Here is a 22378-nt window from a genome sequence, read left to right as displayed (position 1 = left end):
ATTCCCTGGAGCGGGAGTCACAGGTGGTTGAGTGCCACCCCAGGCAGGGGCTACAAACCCAACCTCAGGCCTTGGAAAGAGCAGCAAGCATTCGGAACAGCTGACCCACCTCTCCTGCTCCTCATTCTGGTCAACCCTAAAAGTGGGCTCACAAACTACGTGTTAAGGATAGAGTTTTTGGAATAAAGGTGCTATACTTATAAATGATGAATTATCACTCTAAGAAAGTAACTCGGCTCTTTATAAAACTGCTGGGTAACTATTTAGCCACACAGGATATTAATATTAGTTACACTGGCCCTATAAAAACCTTATGGGTAAATATTTAGCCACATGGAATATTGCTATGTACTTATGTACATAGTACTATGCACTGTGTATAGGCTCTGAGTTCAATTATATTCAGCCAGTCTTTTGTTTTGTTTTGTTTTGTTTTGTTTTGTTTTGTTCAAGTCCTGTTTTAACTGCTCTTCTCAACGACCTGTCTAACTCTTGGTTGTAATAACTCATTGAAAATGGCGGCTAAAACAAAGAACTAGACATACTGAGGCTTCAAGACATCATGAGTTAACGTTATTTGTTCTGTGCTGCTGTGACAAAATGGACAAGAGAAAGACCAATAATTTGGATGGCTTAAACCTAATTTTAAACCCTGAAAAAATGACTATCCAAGTAAAAGACAGTAAAAGAGTTTTTAAGAGCACTGTACAAGTCCTAAGGACTACAGCATGTGCTGCTCTTACTTTGCCTCAGCCATTTGGGCTACAAAATTTTACAAACCAAACACTGTTCCTGTCTTCACAGTTCATAAATGTTTGATAGTTCTGGCAGAACTAAGCAGAGGTAAGAGATAAGAGTTCCAGATTTTAGAAATAACTAAAAGAACTTTTTTAAAACTCATCCACACATAAAAGGAATACAGACTGTTCCTTCAAAGACTGATAAACACTTTACTTACTGTGTCTGTATGTGTGGGCACCTGTTGTACGGGTCAGAGGACAGCTTACTGGAGTCACTTCTTTGTTCCCACCTTTTTGAGGCAGGGTCTCTCTCGCTGCTTCTGCTTCTATGCAGGCAGGCTAGGGCTCCAGACTTGCTGCCCTGGGCGTGTCTGGCAGATTCTCCTGTCTACACCCCACCTTGCTAAGGTGGTCTGGGATATAGATGTGTCCTGCTGCATCCTGCTTCTTACATCAGCTCCAAGGCCTGCTCTTGTGTTGTATGGCTGGGGAAGCTAAGTGTTTTCATCTGCTCTGCCAAATGCCCCTCCCCCGCACCAGCCCTAAGTTATATACATTTTAGATACCATTTTATTGATCTAGATTTCTTTATATTTATACCAAAAGCAAATGTCCATATTAATTTTGCGGGTAGGAGCAATTTTCTTGTTTCTTTAAGGAAAAATGTAATGAGTTGTGTTTCCAAACTTTTGAGTGCCTATACACCAATCTTTGGAACCAGGAAAGACGTGGGCTGGAGATATGTATCAGCAATTGAGAGCATGCACTGCTTTTGTAGAGGACCCTGGTTTTGTTCTGAGAACCCACGTGGTGCTCAAAAGAAGCCATTACTTCAATTCTATAGGAATGGATACCTTCTTCTGATCTCTGTTGGCACTAGACATGCATGTGATACACATATATACATGCAAATAAAAACATGGATGCACATAAAAATAAATAAATCTTAAAAGATAAAAATAAAATAAAAGCATGACAGACTTAGTAAAACCATTTTTGCATGTCTAATCTTTACATGCATAGTCTACCTAGGATAACAGAGCAGTGCAGGAGGCAATCTCGGAATGGTCACTAATTATGCAAATAAACACAATTCTATCAGGCGGAATTTGATCACGTGGAATCCTCAGCCAACCCAATTTATGGAGCTGAAAACTGAGGATGAGGTGCAGATAAGATGGGCATTTGCCCATGGCAACTCTGCCAGCTAATTAAAGAAGTGAGTTTAAATCCATGTTTGTGTGGCTCCACAGTCTGTGGTTTTGTGATATAGGCTCTAACCCCACCCCCACCATGCCAGGTGATGAGGATGGGGCAGGGCTACAGAAAGACTCTTGAGGGGGATCTACTTGTGGCCACTCTCCAGGTCTCTCTTTTCTGTTTTCAAAGAACACATTTCAGCAAACAGTGGCTTCCCGAGCCTTATATTCTTATGGTGCTTCTACGTCGTAGTAATCCTAATCAATTCAAAGGTTGAAATCACCAATCGTTTATTGCCAGAGAAAATTGGATGGAGTCTAGAAGCACAGGAGGGCCTGAGTTCCTTCAATACTTATGTTGAAGCCATTTACATAGACAGAAGAAAGTGATTCCTTCTGCAAAAACCACGAAACATTAAAAAAATAAATAACCCGGCTATAGTCCCTCAGTGTGAAGTGTGTCAGTAATCATTTTAAACTATGCCCTTTCATACCTCTTCTGTCTCTTACTGCCTTCTGAGTAGGTCTTTGATGTAACAAAGACAGTTTCAGACAAGATTCCAGTTCATCTGGAAAAAAAGGCTTAAAGTCTGGAGGCAAAATGCAGTGTATTTAAAATTTATACACTCCATAATGCCTTTGTTCTGAACTTGAAGATGCGGTGGGACTCGGACGCTCCTTTGTCCTCCTCCTTTAAGCTCATTTCTTCCCTGTCTGCTGATTATCCAGCCACTGCGGCTTGAGCAGGCGCTTCCACCATTTAACTACATGCAGAGTCATGGCTGACCCCTTCTGATCAATTGCCAATCCATACAGGTTTGACTGATAAAAGAGCCAATTAGATTTAAGCAAATTAAGGGACATCACCAATGTCAACCACTTATTAAACTGAACGCCGAATTCCATGCATACAAAACACAGATGCACTGAGCCCCATTAAGCGCTGGAATCCTAACCCCATTAGTAACTCCAGACCTCGGCAGGGTAAAGGTCACAGGGAGGTTTCATATTTATGGATTAACATTTGGATTTCTTTTTTATTTTTTTAAATTCTTTGCCTAGAACTCTTGAACCTGGACCATAATGCTATTCAAGAGCTTGGATTAAAGCAATCTTTCATTCCCCAGAGTATCTTAGGCCCAAGCAGTAGTATTATGTTTTTAGAAATAATACGAAATGTAGTGATTGTAGGATTTCGGAATTCTGAGTGCACGAGGGAGGTAGGGCTATGCTCCACAGATGAAAGCAAGACATACTCTATGAAGATCCTTTTTTTTTTTTTTTAATCATACAAGGGTATTTTAGGGATTGACACAATTAATGTACATACTTAGCTCTCGATAGCAATCACTTTCTTCCATTCCTAAGTTCAGATAATATGGGTTCATCAGATTTTCCTTGCATGCATGCATGTGTCTCTGTTCATATGTCTTCATGTGTGTACATGTATACGTGGATGCCAGAGGTTCTCATCAAGCACCCTCCTTGGTTACAGGCCTTCTTAAGTCTGGAGACAGGGTCTCTCTCTCTGAACCTGGAGCCCTCTAACTCAGCCTGCCTATCTGGTAGCTCTCTCTGCTCCTCAGTGCTGGCTTTCTAAGTGTGAGGTCTCATACCAGTTAGAACATGGTTCTGGAGATGGAAGCATGCCTTTACATCTGTGCAGCAAGTTCTTGATCCACTGGGTCATCTCTCCAGCCTTGTACCTGTTACTTACGTACTGTCATTTTCCCATCAACAAGAGAGCTGGATGCTAGCAGAAGAGATGCCTCTTCAGCATTAGCTAAGAAATGAGAACTGTTGAAAATCCTTTTTAAGAGAGAGAGAGAATTCATTGTTTCTAATGGCTGAATAGTACTCCATTGTGTATATATACCACATTTTTTGTATCCATTCCTTCGGTTGAGGGATACCTGGGTTCTTTCCAGCTTCTGGCTATTATAAATAGGGCTGCTATGAACATACTGGAGCACGTATTACATGCAGGAGAATCCTCTGGGTATATGCCCAGGAATGGTATAGCAGGATCCTCCAGAAGTGATGTGCCCAGTTTTCTGAGAAACTGCCAGACTGATTTCCAGAGTGGTTGTACCAATTTGCAACCCCACTAGCACTGGAGGAGTGTTCCTCTTTCTCCACATCCTCGCCAACACCTGCTGTCTCTAGAGTTTTTAATCTTAGCCATTCTGACTGGTGTAAGGTGAAATCTCAGGGTTGTTTTGATTTGCATTTCCCTAATGACTAATGATGTTGAACATTTTTTAAGATGCTTTTCAGCCATCCGAAGTTCTTCAGGTGAAAATTCTTTGTTTAGCTCTGTACCCCATTTTTTAATAGGGTTATTTGGTTTTCTGGGCTCTAACTTCTTGAGTTCTTTGTATATATTGGATATTAGCCCTCTGTCAGATGTAGGGTTGGTAAAATTCTTAGACAAATGGATGGAGCTGGAGAACATCATACTAAGTGAGGTAACTCAGTCTCAAAAGATCAATCACAGTATGCACTCACTGATAAGTGGATATTAGCCTAGAAAATTGGAATATCCAAAACATAATCCACACATCAAATGATGTCCAAGAAGAATGGAGGAGTGGCCCCCGGTTATGGAAAGATTCAGTGTAGCAGTATAGGGGAATACCAGAACAGGGAAGTGGGAAGGGGTGGATGAGGGAATAGGGAGAGGGAAGAGGGCTTATGGGACTTTCAGGGAGTGGGAAGCCATAAAAGGGGAAATCATTTGAAATATAAATTAAAAATATATCGAATAAGAGAGAGAGAGAGAGAGAGAGAGAGAGAGTGTGTGTGTGTGTGTGTGTGTGTGTGTGTGTGTGTGTGTGTCCGTCCAGCAGGGGGCATCAGTTTCCTTGGTCTTTGACAGGTAGTTGTAAGTCACTTGACACACATGCTGGGAACCAAACTCTGAGAGGTTCTTTGAAAGATTGGTTTACACTCTTAAGTGCAGAGCCATTTCTCCAGCCTGGCATTTAAAATTCTTCATACTGCATGCCCTTGTCTCCTTTGTCTAGATTCCTGCATAAGCTAAGGCGTATTCATCTTATACTCATTGGAGAAAATGTAACTGGGCTCATGAAATGTGGAGCTGTTTCCTACATTAATTCTCTGGTCAGGACTGCAGCTAGATTTACATGGCTATGGTCTTTCTCCACTGGAAAGCTGTGCACAGAGGAGGTCGCAGCTGTGCACAGAAGAGGTCACAGCTGTACATAAGGAAGGTCACAGCTGTGCACAGAGTAGGTCACAGTTGTGTACAGGAGAGGTTACAGCTGTGCATGGAGGAGGTCACAGCTGTGCACAAGGAAGGTCACAGCTGTGCACAGAGGCAGTTACAGTTGTGCACAGAGGAGGCCACAGCTGTGCAGAGGGAAGGTCACAGCTGTGCATAGAGGAGGTCACAGCTGTGCATGGAGGAGGTCACAGCTATCTCCAGGGGAGGTCATAGGTGTGAACAGAAGAGGTCACAGTTGTGCACAGAGGAGGTCACAGCTGTGCACAGGGGAGGTCACAGCCATGCATGAAGGAGGTCACAACTTTACACGGAAGAGACCACATCTGTGCTTGGAGTAGGTCACAGCTGTGAACAGAGGTGGTCACAGCTTTGGGGATGACTATTACAAAAAGCTCCTCGGGTAGAGATTGGGTCTATAAGAACCTGAGCAATGATAACCCAACAGCTTATCAGTTATTAAGCTATTTATCCAAGTGTGTGTATGCAGAAAATGCATGTGTGTGTGCAGATGCATATGTATATACAAGAGGATGCCAGAGGAGGATACCAGGTCTCTGACTGAACTGCAGTTAGCTGTTCTGGTTAGACTGCCTGATGGCAAACCATCTGAAACAATCCTCTGGTCTCAGTGCCCTACAGTGCTGGGTGATACACATGCAAAGCTTCACGGACTAGTCTGTGTGCTGGGGATCTGAATTCAGGCCTTCATGCAGCGCAGCAAGCACGTTCCCAGTGAGTCACGTCCCCAGCCCCTCGTTAAGCTGACCCAACCAACTTATTCATGCTCTCACCAATTATTCATCACACACCCACCTCATGCCAAGTCTGATTTAGGCACTGACGATAAAAATGAACAGGGCCCAGCCCCTGCTATGTAGGATCTTATCAGCAGAAACTGCAGATGGTCAAATTAAACAGATGACTTCAATACACATGAGTGTATGTTGGGCTGTGGACTGAATCTCAGACTAGGTTGGCAAGAGATAGCATGCTGATGAACTGATGAAATAGGTGAATTTATTCATGTAGCTGTGTGTGTGAGGGTGGTGTGTTTGTGTATGTGTGATGTGCATGTGTGTGTATTGTCTATGTTTGTGTGTGTGTGTGTGTGTGTGTATGTGTCTGTGTGGTATATGTGGTATGTGTGGTGTGTGTGTGGATGTATCTGGTGTGCATGTGTGTAGTATGTATATATGTGTGTGATGTGTGTGGGTGTATGTGATGTGTGTGGTGTGTGTATTGTCTTTCTGTGTAGTGTGTGTATATGTGGTGTATGTGGTATGTGTAGTGTGTGCTAATGTGTGTGTGGTGTGCATGTGTGTGGTGTGTATGTGGTGTGTGGTGTGTGTGTGGTATATGTGTGTGGTATATGTGTGTGGTGTGTGTATGCATGTGAGTGATTGGTATATATGTTTTGAAAGTGCTTTTGTGTGCATGTGCTTGTGTGGAGACAAGAGGAGGACATTGGTAGGTATCTTGCTACAACCTTCTCCCCTTTATTTCCCTGAGTCAGAACTGTTTTCTGAGCCTTCATCCTACTCTTCTGTGCTAGGGTGGTCAGTTAGAAGTATTTACTGCCTCCCATTCCCCATTCAGGCACTGGGGTTTCAGGCATGTGGTTATGCTTTTACATGGGAGCTGACTATTCAAACACAGGTCCTCAGGGTTCTGCACTAAGCACACGCACATACTGAGCCACTCCTCCCGCCCCGCCCACCAGGTAATATTTGATGAAAACCATCGATATCCTCCCAATCTCCCAAAGTTTCTATAATGATATTTTTTAATGTATTTGAAAAGAAACCATAGCTCAGTCTACTTTGTTTCAAACCTCACATTATCTAGCATAGAAAGACACTGGAAACTCAGTATCACCATAGAGATGGATCACCAGAAGCAAAGTCACGGCAGTGGCTGGACCCGGCAAACACACCAAGGAATGCACAGGAGCGCCTTTGCCAGTTGGCTCCTTCCTGCCTGCTGCTTCATTTACTGCCCATTTCGGTATGAAGCAGGGCTCAGTGGAAGGCATGCAAGACTTCTTTAATAACTCTAGGCACTAATTTAATTCTACTTAAACACACATATTCTACTGAATGCCACATGCTTTTCGGCATGATTTTTATGTGTAAATCATGATAATCCGTTTTCAGCTCATTAAGTAAAAGGAAGCATGAACTAAAACCTATTTAATCAATGAGGTATCACCTTTAAACTGCCACAAGGTCATAAAAGAGATCATTTCGAAGCAATAAGTTTCCTAATTGTGATCAACAACAACCCAACGGGAGAAAGGAAGTTCTGGTGGCAGCAATGAAGTGGCGGATGCTCTGTCTCCAAAGATACTGCTTCCTCTCTGGGTGAAGGGTCACCTCCCAAGTCCACACCTCTGGGCACTCACTTTCAATGGTTACACTGATCCCAGGGGGCACAAATCACTGAAGAGCCTCAGTTCACAGTGGGTCTCAGCTCTGCCCCACACTTTATAAAGCAATGGCTAATTTCTTCTATTTCTGTTACATCGATCCTTGTATTAACAAACACCCCCCCCGTGTGTGTGTGTGTGTGTGTGTGTGTGTGTGTGCGCGCGCGCGCGCGCGTGTGTGTGTGCGTATGCGTGTGTGTGTGTGTGTGTGTGTGTGTGTGTGTGTGAGCAATAAGCAGGCACTATTTTAACTGAGTCAGTATCCATACAGAAAAGAACTTATGAGGCCACGCAGGCCCAACTACGCCAGGGACAATGTATGAAATCAGCTCCTTTGTGATTTCAAGCTACATTGCCATGAACCAGGAATGATCTAAGTCGGAGTGTGCTCAGCACATACCAGGTTAAGGCTCTTTAGTGCCAGGAAGTTTGGCTGCAGGGCAGACGTAAGTTCTCCTTGGTCATTCTCCTGAAGAGTTTTCAGAAAGCTCACATTCCCAGGCCTCAGGTGAATGTTTCATTACTTTGAATGAGCTTTCTGTTCAGGATCTATGACTATCAAACTGAGGGGGAGATTTCTCATCAGCCCTTAGATCCCACAAGTAGTTAGGGTACAGGATGGAGCTGATTGCACATCTAAGATCAATAGTCATGGTTGTTCCAAACTGTACCAATTTTGAAAAAAAATATTTAAAATAAATATATCCAGAATGCATTGGATTTTACAGAGGAAGGCGGGGAGGGGGGGGGTTAGAGTGCTGGCTGGGGCAAAGTGTTTACACTGTGTCTGAATGAGAGTCAGGCTGGAGCCGCTCTCTGCCTCTAACAGCACGATCTATATTTTAAAACTGATATTGTCAATATGTTCTGCAAGGGGGATGCACCTTTCCCCAATTCTCTAATCATCCCTGAGTACTGGAGAAAACAAACAAAAATAAGCAACAAATAAAAAAATTACTGGTGTTCTTAAGATATGGACATCAGAGATAGCTGTGTATACAGATACACCCACATGGAGTATATAAAAAAAACAAAACAGACACATTGAAGTAATTCAAGAATATCAATAAGGAGTTTTCAAGAAAGGAAATGGCCTAAACACTCAAAACTATAGTTGAGCCGCTCAGTTCTAAAACACAGAGTTCACTTGCCACTCTGTTCTTGGGCCTCCTGTTTAAAACCAGAAAGCCAACACCAGACTTCACAGACTCACCCCCAGGAGGCATTTCAACAGAGACGAGGTCACTGAGCAAGCTCCCTCTGCTGTTGGAAGCATTCACTTGTACCGTGTAGCGCGAGTAAGGGACCAGTCCTTCCACCAGCGCCTGGAGCCGGTTTCCTTCTCTGCTGCGGATGGTTTTTGTACCATGGAGAAGGGTGTAGTTGTCACCTGCTGATTGAAGTGGAAAATTACACTTAACAGATCTTCTGCAGTGGCCTGAGTATTTTCTTGGGTTGGTTTCATGTTTCATGAAATGGTCACGTATAAAACATTTATAAAAATATATTCTCACAGGTTTTAGCCAAAGTGCAAAGAAAAGAATGTCTGTTGACTGTTGGAGAGGCCCACGGTTAGAATCTGTGTTTAGCTTTTTTGTCTTTTCCCAAGATACCCAATGTTTCTGAGTATCTAGCTTTATCTTTGAGCTTGAGATGGTGATTGTCATACAGTGTCACCATGAAAGTCAGCTGAGATCTTTCTTTCCTGAAACCAGCATAAAATATCTGCTCAAAACTACCTGCTATTTGGTGTTCTTGGGCTTCTGAGCATAATGTGTATAACAACACAGAGCTAAGAACTATTCCATGTGTGTGACTCATTAGTGTATATAGTCTGATTAATCTGATCAAGTCTACCCAGCTCTCTCATTACAATGAGAAGACAATACTGATTGCTGCTCCTCTTTTGCTATATAATCCCTACAATTAATACCCCCAAGACAAATGTAATCCATGCAATTCACACCCACAAGACAAATGTAATCCATTCAGTTCATACCTGCAAGACAAATGTAACCCATTCAATTCACCCTTGCAAAACAAATACAATCCATTCAATTCACACCCACAAGACAAGTGCAATCCAGTCAATTCACATCCACAATACAAATGTAATCCATTCAATTCACACCTACAAGAGAAATGCAGGAAAACCGGCAGGTGCTTAAGATGTAAACCCCTGGCATCCTGTTGCCTCAGCGTTTATAACTATGTGCTAATCATCAAAATCTTTTGTTGTTCAATTAAAATCTAGTGTTATTCAATTGAGACCAACACAAACCTCACCTTATTGTGTCATATTTTTTCTATCAGATAATATTCCAAACTCTAAGACTGACGGGAGTCTGATATCTGCTTAGGGTGTGGCCATTTCTTGTAACATTAGTGAGACAAATAAGATTGAACAGATACAAAATATCTTTAAAGTTATTTGTAAATGTTTATAATAATTTATGGTTGAAGGAAGTAGCTGAAAATTTTATTGTGACAATGTATGCACAGTTAAGTGTCTTCTGTGGCCACAAGAAATCCTGAAGGCCACACAATAATTTGTCATTTTGGTCTTGAAATTGGTACAACCAAAGGGATGGTTAGTCCAGAGAGAAAACACTGTTGACAGACCAGAATGCTGGGAAGTGTAGCTGCTATTTATTTTCAATAAAGAAGTATTCTAAGTTTATGGAGGGACACCAAGTCCACGATGGAAATAGGAACTATATCCTGACATATATGCAGTGCAGTGATCACAGAGTTCTACATTTTGAGGGCTTCACTCCATTTGAGTTTCCATTTGGATTGTGTCATTTGAGCATTCTGAGGTTCTCCGTGGCTACATGGCTTGAAGACTGCTGAGTGCCAACTGTATGCAAGGAGACTTTGGTGTCCACAAGATGATGCTCAAAAGCACAAGTCTTCTAAGAGGGCATGCAGGTCCTGTGTGGCCATTGTCTCGGGAGATCACAGGGTCAGCATTAGCCCAGCTCAGGTCCCAGGAATGCTTTTTCGAGGCACTTTTACTAATGGCTCAAAGGAAGGCTGCTATTGTCACAAGCTTAGCTGTAAAATTCCAAAAAGGTCACCTTATCCTACCGAGACCCAGACAGATGCTCACCTGGCAAGGAAGTTGTGTAATTTATACATCATATAAAAGATTGAGAATTGTAAAACACTGACAAAATTCTACAATTATTCCACAAGTACATGATTTTACCTATTTCTAGCCAGGCGTGAGCACACAAGTAAGCATCTCTGCTCAAAACACTGCAGAAAGCACCCTCCTTGTGTTAGGTTTGTTTATTTGTATTGGAAGCAGTTTTTTGAGCTGTAAAAGACACCCTGTCAGGAGCTTTGAAAATGGCATGGCAAAGAGAAACATATTAAGTACCACTTTACTCTAAGTTTGCCATATAACAACATTAATACATGGTAATTATACAATTAGTTGTAACGTTAGTTTCTAGCTATAGAACAATGATTACTGAGTAATTATAAGAAGTATATAATTACTCAATAATTATGAGAAGGAAGCAATTATATAACCATTTTGCTCAGTTCAAAAAAAAAAAATCGCACACGTGTATCGTCAGGAGCCATGCCGCCGAGTGAGTACGGTCTTCCCCCCGTGTCTACACAAGCGCACGGCTCAGGTCAGAGAAGCGAGAGTGAAGTCCAGGATTTCTACTCTCCATGAAGCTTAAAAATCCTCGGTTCAAAACCCAATGTGGATCCACAGATTAGAGCACCTCCTCCGTCCCACCACCCCACACTCTTTCCCCTTTCACCTTGATGGCCCTGGACTCCCAGATAAAGGAAGCAGTTTGTTAAAATACACAGGCCGGGGTTGTGCCTCTAGACTCAACTGGGCTTTAGCATTTTCCTCTGCTGTACATAGTTTCCTGTGGGCTGGACATGGGGGTCTGTTTCGGTCAGTCTCAAAAACTAAGCCAGAGGCGGTAAGCAGTCCATCACAGTCCTCCCTTCCGGTTGGCTCTGCCTTGGGTGGTCCATGCTCTGTGGGAGTAATCGTGTGTTTGTTTCTGTAAGTTTCTGGGTTTGGGAACCAGAGTTTGCCATACTCTGAACTGGAGTCGTTGCGATGTTTAGCAGAGCCTCTCCAATCCGCACTGCTCAAGCTTAACACGAGGCAGTGGACTTGAAGACTCTTTGCAGATGGGCTGTTTTTAGCAGTAACCCGTGGTTCATCCACATTGGAGTCACTTAGAGCCGTTTTATAAAAAGGCACATGCGTGCGTTCCACTTAAACCTACAGAGTGAGGAGATTGGTACAGGAAGCTGAAATCACCGGACACGCTGATTCATCTTCATCGGCACAGTGAAATCTGAGAACCACCAGCTGAATTAGTTACCTGTATTTATGCTATTTATAAAGATTTTTTATTTTATGTGTATAAATGCTTTATTTGTATTTATGTCTGTGCATCAAGTGTGTGTCTGATGCCCATATAAGTCAGGAGAAGGCATTGGATCCTGGGACTGGAGATAGGTCGTTGTGACCCGCCACATGGGAAATGGGAACTGAATCTGGGTCTTACATAAGAGCAGCCAGAGCTTTCAACTTCTGAGTCATTGCTCTGGTCCCCAAAATCAGGGTAATCTTACAACTATGTTCACAATTCCTTTCCTCTGCTTCTAAAAGTAGCAGGACCACACATGGCTTCCTAACTAAAAAAGGTTTTGACTCTGGATGCAGGCTATAAAATGTTTATTCTGTTATTAAATTAGCTATATAAAGAAAGAGTATAGTATATAAACATATCACACACACACACACACACACACACAGAGAGAGAGAGAGAGAGAGAGAGAGAGAGAGAGAGCAAGCTGATATACAAACAAGACCTATGTTTGAAGGCTACAAAGTCTAACACAACTGCTATATGAGAAATTTCAATGTATGCCTGAAAGAACTTCAAAGTGAGTTATCAGCCATCACCTTGGTATCTATGATGACAATGACTTCACAGCTGTGGTAGCTATGATGACAGTGACTTCATGACTTCTGACTCGGTGTTTTCTTTTCCTTTTGTATCTCTCTCATTCATGGTTCAGGGACTAGAAACAGGCATATTACTTCACAAGGAGGGAACAAGTTTTACATAGATCTTAGAACTGACATTATTACTATTGCTTTGTGTGTGTGTGTGTGTGTGTGTGTGTGTGTTTTATGCATGTGTGTGCAAAGGTCAAGAAGTCATCAGTTTCCTCAGAGCTGGAATTGCAGGCAGTTCTGAGGTCCTCTAGCACGGCACTGGGAGCTGCAATCCCATTCCTGGAAGGGCAGCGTGTGCTCTTGCTCACAGAGCCATTTCCCAGGCCCCCCAATCACATAAAGGGAAGAAAACTTTTGTGGTTAGTAACTGTCTGTAACTAGTTCGTGGGGATGTGACACCCTCTTCTATCTTCCTAGGTACTAGGCAAAGGTACAGACACAGCACACCAATATACATAGAGGCAAAACACTTATACACACAGAAAATAAAAATCAATTTTTATAAATAAGAAATGGCTCTAGCTAGCTACTTCAGGATATTCCAAATTTTGAGGAGTCTTCAGACATGTTAAATCATCTAGTTCTACCTCCTATTTTATTCTGAAGAGGGGGGGATAGCCAAAGTCTGTGCCACAGGGTCAACAGCAGATCAACAGGTTCACCTTTTGTTCCTAGCTTCGAAAGGTAAACCCGCTAAAACACTAACCAAATCAACAGACATTTGCTAGGGAGAAAACTTCAATACTCTCCTTTGTTTAATAGCAGAATACTTTCTATGCAATTAGTTTGTTCATTGAGACCCAGTGTAAGTGGGTATTGCTTTTGCGTGTCAGATTCAGGATGTAAAGATGGTTATTGTCCTGGGACACCATCCTGTGGGATTCTCCTGATTGAGATCACGTAAGTGGGTATCCTTTCTCATTCCTGTAATGTTCATTGTCACAAAAATTTTAATGCACCATATATTCCATAATTTTTTCCTCTGTGCAGTGCCGCTCTGACCTTTTCAATATTCTATAATTTGACTGGCTGGCCATTTCTGTTCTCTTCCTTTTTACAGCCTTATTAACTTGTAGGAAGGAGGTGAGGTAGACCACCAATCAGAGTCCACAATATTGCAAAGGTCAGAGTGGTTGTGTGGTGCCCTCACACACGGGTACTGCATGGCAGGTGTTAACATCCTGATATCTTATTCATGTGACAAAGACTGTAACAAGAACAGAAAATGGCACAACATGAATCCATTCCCCAGAAAGAGATTATAATGAGAAATGACAGCGAACAAACCAAACTGAATCTTGTTACGTCGTGGTGATTTCATGTGTTGCACCCAGTGCTGCTCTGCACTGGCCCTTGACTGAATTCAATTAGACCTTAAGGTAGAAAAGGTGTTAACTAATTTTCCTATTTCCAGCTACAAAGGCTGTATATTTTAGCATATTGAGGACTCGATTTTTGAGGTGGTGTGTTTCATCCATCCCATCCCTTTGCGCTTTGCCAATACCCAAAAGAAAAGGCACAGGAGGCCGTACAGCAGATGGTAGTGGCCAGGCCCACCAGCACTGTCATGGCAGGCAGGGAGATAGCACACTCTAGACAGCCATTACCAGTGTTTAAGCTTGTGCTGCTGCTTCACTTTTGAGACCTTTTGAGATGCTGTTTTAGGTTATTTTACCCATCAGTGTATTTTCCCAGTCTCTTAATTCTATAGGTCTTTGAGTAGAAGGGAGTGTCGAGGGTGCTGGGAGTTCATTCTGTGACTTATATACGGACTCAGCAACCTCTGACCGGGAGCTAAGCACGTGACCACACAAAATGCTTATTGAAAACTACATACCTAGTCTGTTTTTCTCCCTGTGTCTCTCACCTCACGCCTCTCCTTTAACTTCTTCCCTGTCTCTTCCTTTCTTCGACTAAGTTTCTTTTACCCCAGCTAGTCTCGAATGTGTGATGTCACTGACAATGGCTTTGAACTTGTGACCCTTATGCCTGCACCTCCACACTATTGGCATTGAGGGCATGTATTAGCGTGCCTGGTTTATGCAGTGTTGGAGACAGAATCCAGAGCTTCATGCATGCTAGGCAAGTGCTTGGCCAACCAATCTGTATCTTTAGCACATAGCTTTTATCTTTTGATATTATACTATAATAATTCATAATTATTAATTATATACAATATACATCATTTCTCCCTCCCCTTTCATCCCCCTAAACCCAAAACCTTCCATATAGTGTCCTTCATGTCCCTTTACTGTTCACTCACATTTATTGGAATCTATAAACATAAGATCTTCATATTAACAATATTTTATTTTGGAGACAGAAAGAAATAATCAGAGTGACCCTTACTGTGTTTAAAGTTAGTCACTGAATTTAAATTACTTGTCAGTCTGAAGGGAACATTTATGAGCTAAGGAGTTCAGTATTGTACTCAGTAATTGAACATATGTCTAGATATGGAAAATTTATTTTGTTTTGTTTTATTTTATTTTATTATTTATTCACTTAACATCTTGCCCACTGCTCTTTTCTTTTTAACAAAACATTTCAAAAGAGGAAGAAAGAACTTGCCTGGGAATCACTTAGTCCTCCAAGGACAGTGTCCACTTCTTACTGCTACCATGATTATTTTATATAATTTTAATTAGTTGTCATCAGGTCTACTTCTTTGGTTGCTCTTAATATTAGTCACTCTGCAGTGCGACACTTCTACTACAGGGAACAAACACACAATATCTCATTGACGCAACAGAGAAAAACAGGTTTGGAGCAAGAATACCGATAGCTTTCTGCTCCACAGCCCTGTTTTCCTACGGGGATGTCACATTAGTGATGTCAGACGTAAGCTGACGCTAATGCTCTGGATGTTATCACGGTGCTGTGAACCTAAAACCACCTTCAATGTAAAGTCTACTTGAATATGTAGAGAATAAGAACATTGGATCTGTTTTTTGTCAACTATGTTATATAATCTGAAAAGTCAACTTTATTGTCCTACTTTGATAGATTTCTCTCCATCTTGGATAAAAAATTCCAAATGAACAAATGAAAGGGTGCTTTGGGCAATGAGTTGCAGTCACAGAAAGCGGTTTCTAGCTTCCCCACTGAGCAGAGGGCATGCACAGGGCTACTTTACCACCAGGAATGTTTCCTGATAAGAGTTTCTGCATGGCCTTTCCATACACACCACAGGGCCTAACCCTTTGTGCCATTGTGATCAATAGGAAAATCCTATTGCCATTATTGATCACAGAGCACTGACCACCACCCAACTACAGTTTCACACCATGCTCAGAATTTAGAGTTTACTGTGAGAGTTTATATGTGCATGCAGAGCATCCTAAGCTTGAGAACAGCAGATGTCTGGGGAGGTGGTATCAGGTGTATGATTTTTCCCACAGACTTCTATCTGCTTTCCTTGAGGGTCATCCTGTTGGAGCTCCTATACTTCTTGCGTCTTGCTGTCATGAACTAGGATTGCTACTAGCAGCAGCTCAGAGCTACCCATGTGTAGGGTCTCATAGTCTCTCAAGTCTTGACACACGTTATTGGCTCCTCAGCTGAAGGTCTCAAAAGCAGAAAATCCAAATGCTGCTGGGCCAGAAGCCACGTTTCTAGGTTCTAAAGATGCCCTTTCAGCATAGGTTGGCTGTATTTGGACCTAGTTGGATGCTAGAACAGAGGGTCTTGGTGTCTTGCTAGCACTGGGCCAGAGGCTGCTCTCAGTTACTGTCTGCCTGTTAGTGAGGCTTTGATTCTTTGTCTCCCTATGAAAATCTCATTGTAGCTTTGTCTCCCTAATAAAGCTGGGTCTTCTGAGTATGGCTGGGTTTCCCTATGAGAGTTCCCCCTGCATATCTGGGTCTCCCCAGTATGGCCTCTTACAATACCAGGGAGATCATCTCCCATCAAGAAGATTTCTAATCTTACTGAGTGAGCACAGAGGTCACATCCCACATCCTCTCTTCTATTCTACTGGTTAGAAGCAAGTCACAGATTTTGACTACTTAGAGAAAGGCTTTTCACAGAGCCATGAGCCCAGGAAATGTGGATTGCTGATACACCTTCCAGTCTGTGTCTGCTCACACAGTTTCTAAATATGTGGATGCAAATTATCTTGTTGGAGAGCATTGGAAATGAGTCGTGAACTCTGAAACATCTACGGGGGAAGGGTGAAGAATTCAGTGTTGTCAAAAGTCACTCACCCTTTCCAGATGCCCAACCCCTTGGGAAGAAAACTGGAGAACAAAAATAACATTAACAAAGCATGGAGGTTCTTGGAGGTTCTGATGGGATAGTTATGGAAGGGGGAGCAGCCAGGCACAGTATCACATGCTGCCAGTCCAGTGTTTAACAGGTTGAGGCAAAGGGACCTTTGTGAGTTTGAGGCCAGCTTGGGTTATAAAGTGAGATGCAAGGCTGCTGGACTATCCAGAAAGACCCTATAGAAAGAAAAAGAGGGTGGGGATGGTGGTAAGGAAAAGGGGGGAGGGAGGGAAGGAAAGGGGAGGGAGGAGTGAGTGAGTGAGTGACGGAGGGAGGGAGGGAGGGAGGGAGGAAGAACAATGGTCATTCTGATACCTAACAGTGATAGACGGTATTCATAGCACCGAAAAGGAATGTAAAAACATGAACAGCCCTGCAACTTGGGGTGGGATGGGGGAGATTATGAACCTTAGGAGATGAAAGAAAGTATTGCAGAGATACTTTGGAAATAGAAATAAAACAAACAAACAAACAAGGCACTTATTACATATTCAGTAAACAAAATAATTGAAAAGAGTTGGATGCTAAAAACCAAAAGGACAGAGCAATGGAAGGTTTTGTTGTAAGCGCCAGCCACCAAGAAGACCGAGACATCACATGATTCTCATTCAGCAGAACTCAAGTGGCAAGGATTAGAATTTTGATACAGGTGGATTTCACTTAGCTGAGAGGCCAGGAAGGAAGGTCAAGAGTCCATGGCCACTGCCCCATAAATCACATGTTTCCACTCGTGGATTCCAAATCCTGACAGAGACAATCAATGGCTTGGGTGGTTCTAGAAAGCTCTAAGCTTCTCCAAAAGCAGAGCTGTGATTCCCCAGGACTGCAGCGTGGTGTCCTGATACCACAAGGCCTGCTCTAGTGTCATCTGACATGCCTTTCTGGGCTGTTCTGCCTGGGGAACCGTGAGAGTACACTCTACCTTCTGTCAAACTTGCTGAGACACTGAATTTCCTGTTACCATACTTCTTGTTCACAGACTGAATGTTTTCTTGTTGTTTTCTATGAAAACACCACCCAGGACCTAAAGGTAAGAGAGAGAGTTCACCATTTGTAAGCCCGCATTATTTAGCAGTGGTGTTTTTCCTCTTTGTCTATATTAAGTAAACTTTAATAGCATTTATTCACTTCTGGAAAGGAAAGTATGGGAGAGCTCAAATGTCTAAGGAAAGTACAGATATCTCCAGACCAGGAAAAAAAGTATATGCTATACTAGAATATCCCCAGTGCAGAGCTGCTCTCACCTTCGGACTTAAGAAGAGAAGTGAAGAGGTCAGTTCAGGACCTTTGGAAAATCCCACCCTTCCCCCCCTCCTGGTAGGGAGAGGTCAAGAAGCAAGTAGGCACCCCTCCCCTCTGGAAGGGAAGGCTCTTCACATTACTCAGAAGGACCACAGGGGGACTGACCACTGGCCACCTAAGGATAAGGGAAGCATTTGCTATCTTATCTCTAAGGACCAATCAGTTAAGAAGCCACACTATTCTGACAAGCATATTGTGCCTAGTTGCTGATGCTCTATTCCACCCCTGGAAACCATATAAAAACTTGCTGAAAGCCAGTTAGTGGTGGCTCACGCCTTTAATCCTAGCACTTGGGAGGCAGAGGCAGGTAGATTTCTGAGTTTGAGGCCAGCCTGGTCTACAGAGTGAGTTCCAGGACAGCCAGTGCTATACAGAGAAACCCTGTCATGAAAAAAAAAAAATCACCACCTCTCCTTCAGGTGCATTGGAACAGTAAATTCCTTTGCTTTTGTATTGATCCCTGTCTCCGAGTGGTTCACTCAGAAGGTTCTCTGTAGCTCAGGCTCTGTGGAGTCTTACAAAAGCGGAGGAGGAGACAAAACTCCACCGTGTTACAAGTATTTTTAAGGGAGCTACTAAGTATTTTAATTAACTTGTGCAAGAAATTGGCTTAGAAATGAACCAGCAGCCACAATGGCAACTACAATACGGTACCAAGAGTATGTAAAGGTCATAAGATATAAATCTGTTTGTAAAGCAAAGAGAGTCTGCTATATAAATGTTGGCCTCTCAAGCAGCAACTTAATCAATTTTGTTCTGCAATTTAAAGTTGGACTGTCTTTCTCTGTTCAGTCCCACAGATGGTGTCTTCGAAGCCTGGATAATTATAGAATGAAAAGAACCAGCTTGAATCCCTTCAGAGATGTTTAACTTTCTTTAGCTGTTTTCTCAGTGTTAACCCAGAGAAGTTGGTGCAGTACAGTTCTAAAATAAATGTATAAAAATAGGCAACACCTCTGCCATTGGGCAGGTTTATGCACTTGTGTCACAGAGCCCTAAGAATGTTGCTTGTTTCTACAAGGGACTGAGCTTTTGTTAAGAAGAACTGATATTTTTAAAACTTGACCTCACTTGAAGAGAATTATTGAGAGATCTCAACAGTTTAATGAGGTTGCAAGATATTCAGAGTCCGTATCTTCCCGTCTCTGCTCATTTGGGGGCTTCCTTTGCTGGTATACAGTGGTGATTATGATGATGACAACAATTATCTGCTTTTTAAACACATCCATAACTCACAGATGCCAATAAGAATATGCAATTCTCCAGGGAGATGATCAGAAAGGAAATGACTAAAAAGCAGAGCCGGGGAATCTCTAATCCATAGTCAAATATCTAGATTGATTGTGTCACTTGCACCTGTATTGATTTCAACTGGAGTTGCTCACCCAGGGGAAAAATAAAAATGTGGAATAAAACTGATTTATGAGAACAAAATAAATCCTTTTGTGAGCAGTAATGAATTGGTGCTATTTAACCCTTTCCATCACAGGCTGAAAAGTCTATTTATTTTTTCAAGAATGCTGAGCTAGCCAAAAGAAGTCACATTAAGGTTCTACAAGCCACTACCCTCCGCCACCACGCCAGGGAAGATATGCCACTCTAAACGTGATGGAAGGCAGGGGTTGACAGATGGCATGCTTTCAGCTTTCCTAGGCCAACTTCAAAATGTCATCACGCTGACAGACTGGCAGGCCCACCGTATTAGTGAGGCGGTCAGTAAGTGCGTGTTGTTCTTATTTACGTGATGTATAAGGCAGCTGAGACCGCAGAGCGAAAGCTGGCAGTGCATGGCACCAAACGCATCTAAAGTTTTTAAAATTTTATTTAATGTAAATGTTCATTAGTTTACTTGGTAGATGGCAGCTAAATTGAGGGCTTTCCCAGGAATAAATAAGATATTTGGGAGAGGTAGTTTTCAGTATGATTTGGACCAAGTGTTTGACTTATAGAATACCATTGTATCTTGGGAATTTAAAAGGGTAAAAAAACCCAAAACAATTGTTAATTTTCTCCTGAAAGCATTGATCAACTATGCATTCAATTAGGAAAAACAAAACAAAACAAAAAGCATGCCCCTCCCCCCATGTTCCTTAATATCTAGTAGATAAAACATGACCAATACTTTGTGATTGATTATTATCTCAATCTTGCTCAAGCCACACTTTACATATGTGCTCTGAGATCTGCCTGCACATACTCACTCAAAATAGGACTGAAGAATTTTTCTTAGACTTAAAGACACTGTTCAGCACTTTGCATTTTCTCATATGGACCCAGTTATTGGGGAAAGTGAAATGGACACTTTAAGGGATTCACTTAATCACAAGGTGATAATGAAAAGGGATTTGAGTGGTTCTAAAACACCCCTACCATGATGAGTAATTGCCTTTGCCTCCTAGGGTCTTGGGTTTTAAGGTCTCATAGCTAAAATCAGTGGGTAAACTCCTTGTAAGCACAAAGACATTTGATCCCCAAACTCATGTGAACAAAACCAGGCACGGGGCAGCAAGATGAGTCAAAGGTAAAGGCATGTGCTGTCTGTCTTGAAGACTTGAGTTGAGTCACCACATGTGAACCATGGCACCCAGGTACCCACACAATTATACATATATAATAAGAAAAGGTAAAAAAAAAATTAAAAAGCCCAAAATGGTGGTTCATACCAAAGCTGGCAGAGGCCTGCACTTGCTAGGCAGCCAGTGAGAGACACTTCCTCAAAAAGCAAGTGCACATCACTGGAGAAACGGTAACTCAAGCTCCCTTTGGATCCTAGATGTATATGCACATACACATATGGCTGTGCACACATGAATGCATGCACATGAATGTGCACATGTGCTTGTGTGTGTTCATGTTCTACAGATATTATATACTTTATTAGTGATGTATACACACACACACACACACACACAGACACACAGTGGTACAATCTTGATTTTTCTATTATTCATTGTAATGTATAACCCATGGCCATTCAGGGATATTCTCCACCCTGCTGTCACCATCCCCTACTTCACCCTACACAGCCCCAACTTGACTTTTATGACATGGAATACCAGGGGCATACTTTTACAGATATTTTTATGTGTCCATCAGACATTTTGCTTTTAAAACAATTAGGAAAGTGAAATTCTAGTGGTCTCAGTCTGCACAAATAGATATGAATTATAATCTTCTCATACTGGATTTATTTTAATAATCTGAAACTAATTACTGTGAACAAATAACTGAGCAGATTCTTTGTTTGGGGTATATGTAAATTGTATGGGTTATATCTGCAGTAAAGACTTGAGCTAGAGATCTTTTATTCAAATGACTGTTCACTCACTCAGTGCTATGGTGGTATCCAGATGGTGTCACACAATGAAGTCACCAGGAGTGCATTTCAGAGAGGTGAAAAAATGGTTAACCCAGAGATTTATAAACATGCAAAGAGGCTGGTGATAATAATGGTGTGCTTCTAAAACACCACTGTGACACCAATGGTTCTGTTAACACTATAATAAAAGTAAGTGACCACAACCACAAAAAGTAAAATATGTGAACAAAACCCCAATGAGAAATATGACTTCTTTATGTAGAAAATTACAAAACTTTACTGGAAGATGTAAAGTACTTAAGTGAATGGAATGAAGACCCACTTCAGCAGGTGAGACACAGCTACAGATTTTAATTCCTCAACAATAAATTTATTAGGGAGAGAAGCCGTTAAACAAACCTGTGGTATTTTGTTCAAGTTAGTCTGACATGCAGTCAGGAGAATCTGCATATGAGAACGGAGATCTTCAATTACAGTGCATAATGAGCCTGAGGGTGAGGTAGAACTTTACTTAAAGGTACAGAAGTATTGAAAAGGTTTTAGCTGTTAGAGCTAGCAAATTAATTGAGTGCACAGATGAACTGTCAGAAAGATATGGGGGGGGGCAAGCATCTCAGAAGCCAGAAGCAGTGTAGCTGTGAAGTTCAGTCTCTTACGTCCTCAGTCAAGTCCAGCAACACATATGCTCCAGCTCTAGATGGAGAATACATTTCACACAATAATAAGCAAATATTTAACTAGCCAAAATTAGAGCACCATTTCAGGTCTCATAAGCATACAAAAATAAGTTGTGTAAAATGCATAATGCTAGATGACTATTAAAGCCTCATGTTACAGAACGAGGCAGCCTCAGCCATAATATGTAAGCT

The 22378-nt window shown here is 42.0% G+C and overlaps 1 protein-coding gene across 1 annotated transcript in view; it reads right to left on the bottom strand.

Annotated features, from left to right (window-relative positions):
• The window catches only part of Ush2a (usherin), a 723091-nt gene that overhangs the window by 265510 nt on the left and 435203 nt on the right, over nt 1-22378 (bottom strand). Inside the window, exon 37 of the mRNA XM_052200359.1 lies at nt 8825-9004. Coding sequence (XP_052056319.1) covers nt 8825-9004 — 180 coding nt within the window. The remainder of the gene's footprint in view (nt 1-8824; nt 9005-22378) is intronic.

Source organism: Apodemus sylvaticus, chromosome 12 (assembly GCF_947179515.1).
Source record: "Apodemus sylvaticus chromosome 12, mApoSyl1.1, whole genome shotgun sequence".
NCBI classification, from domain to species: domain Eukaryota; kingdom Metazoa; phylum Chordata; class Mammalia; order Rodentia; family Muridae; genus Apodemus; species Apodemus sylvaticus.
The sequence above is the reverse complement of the archived record's forward strand: the minus strand, read 5'-3'. Positions and strand labels throughout refer to the sequence as shown.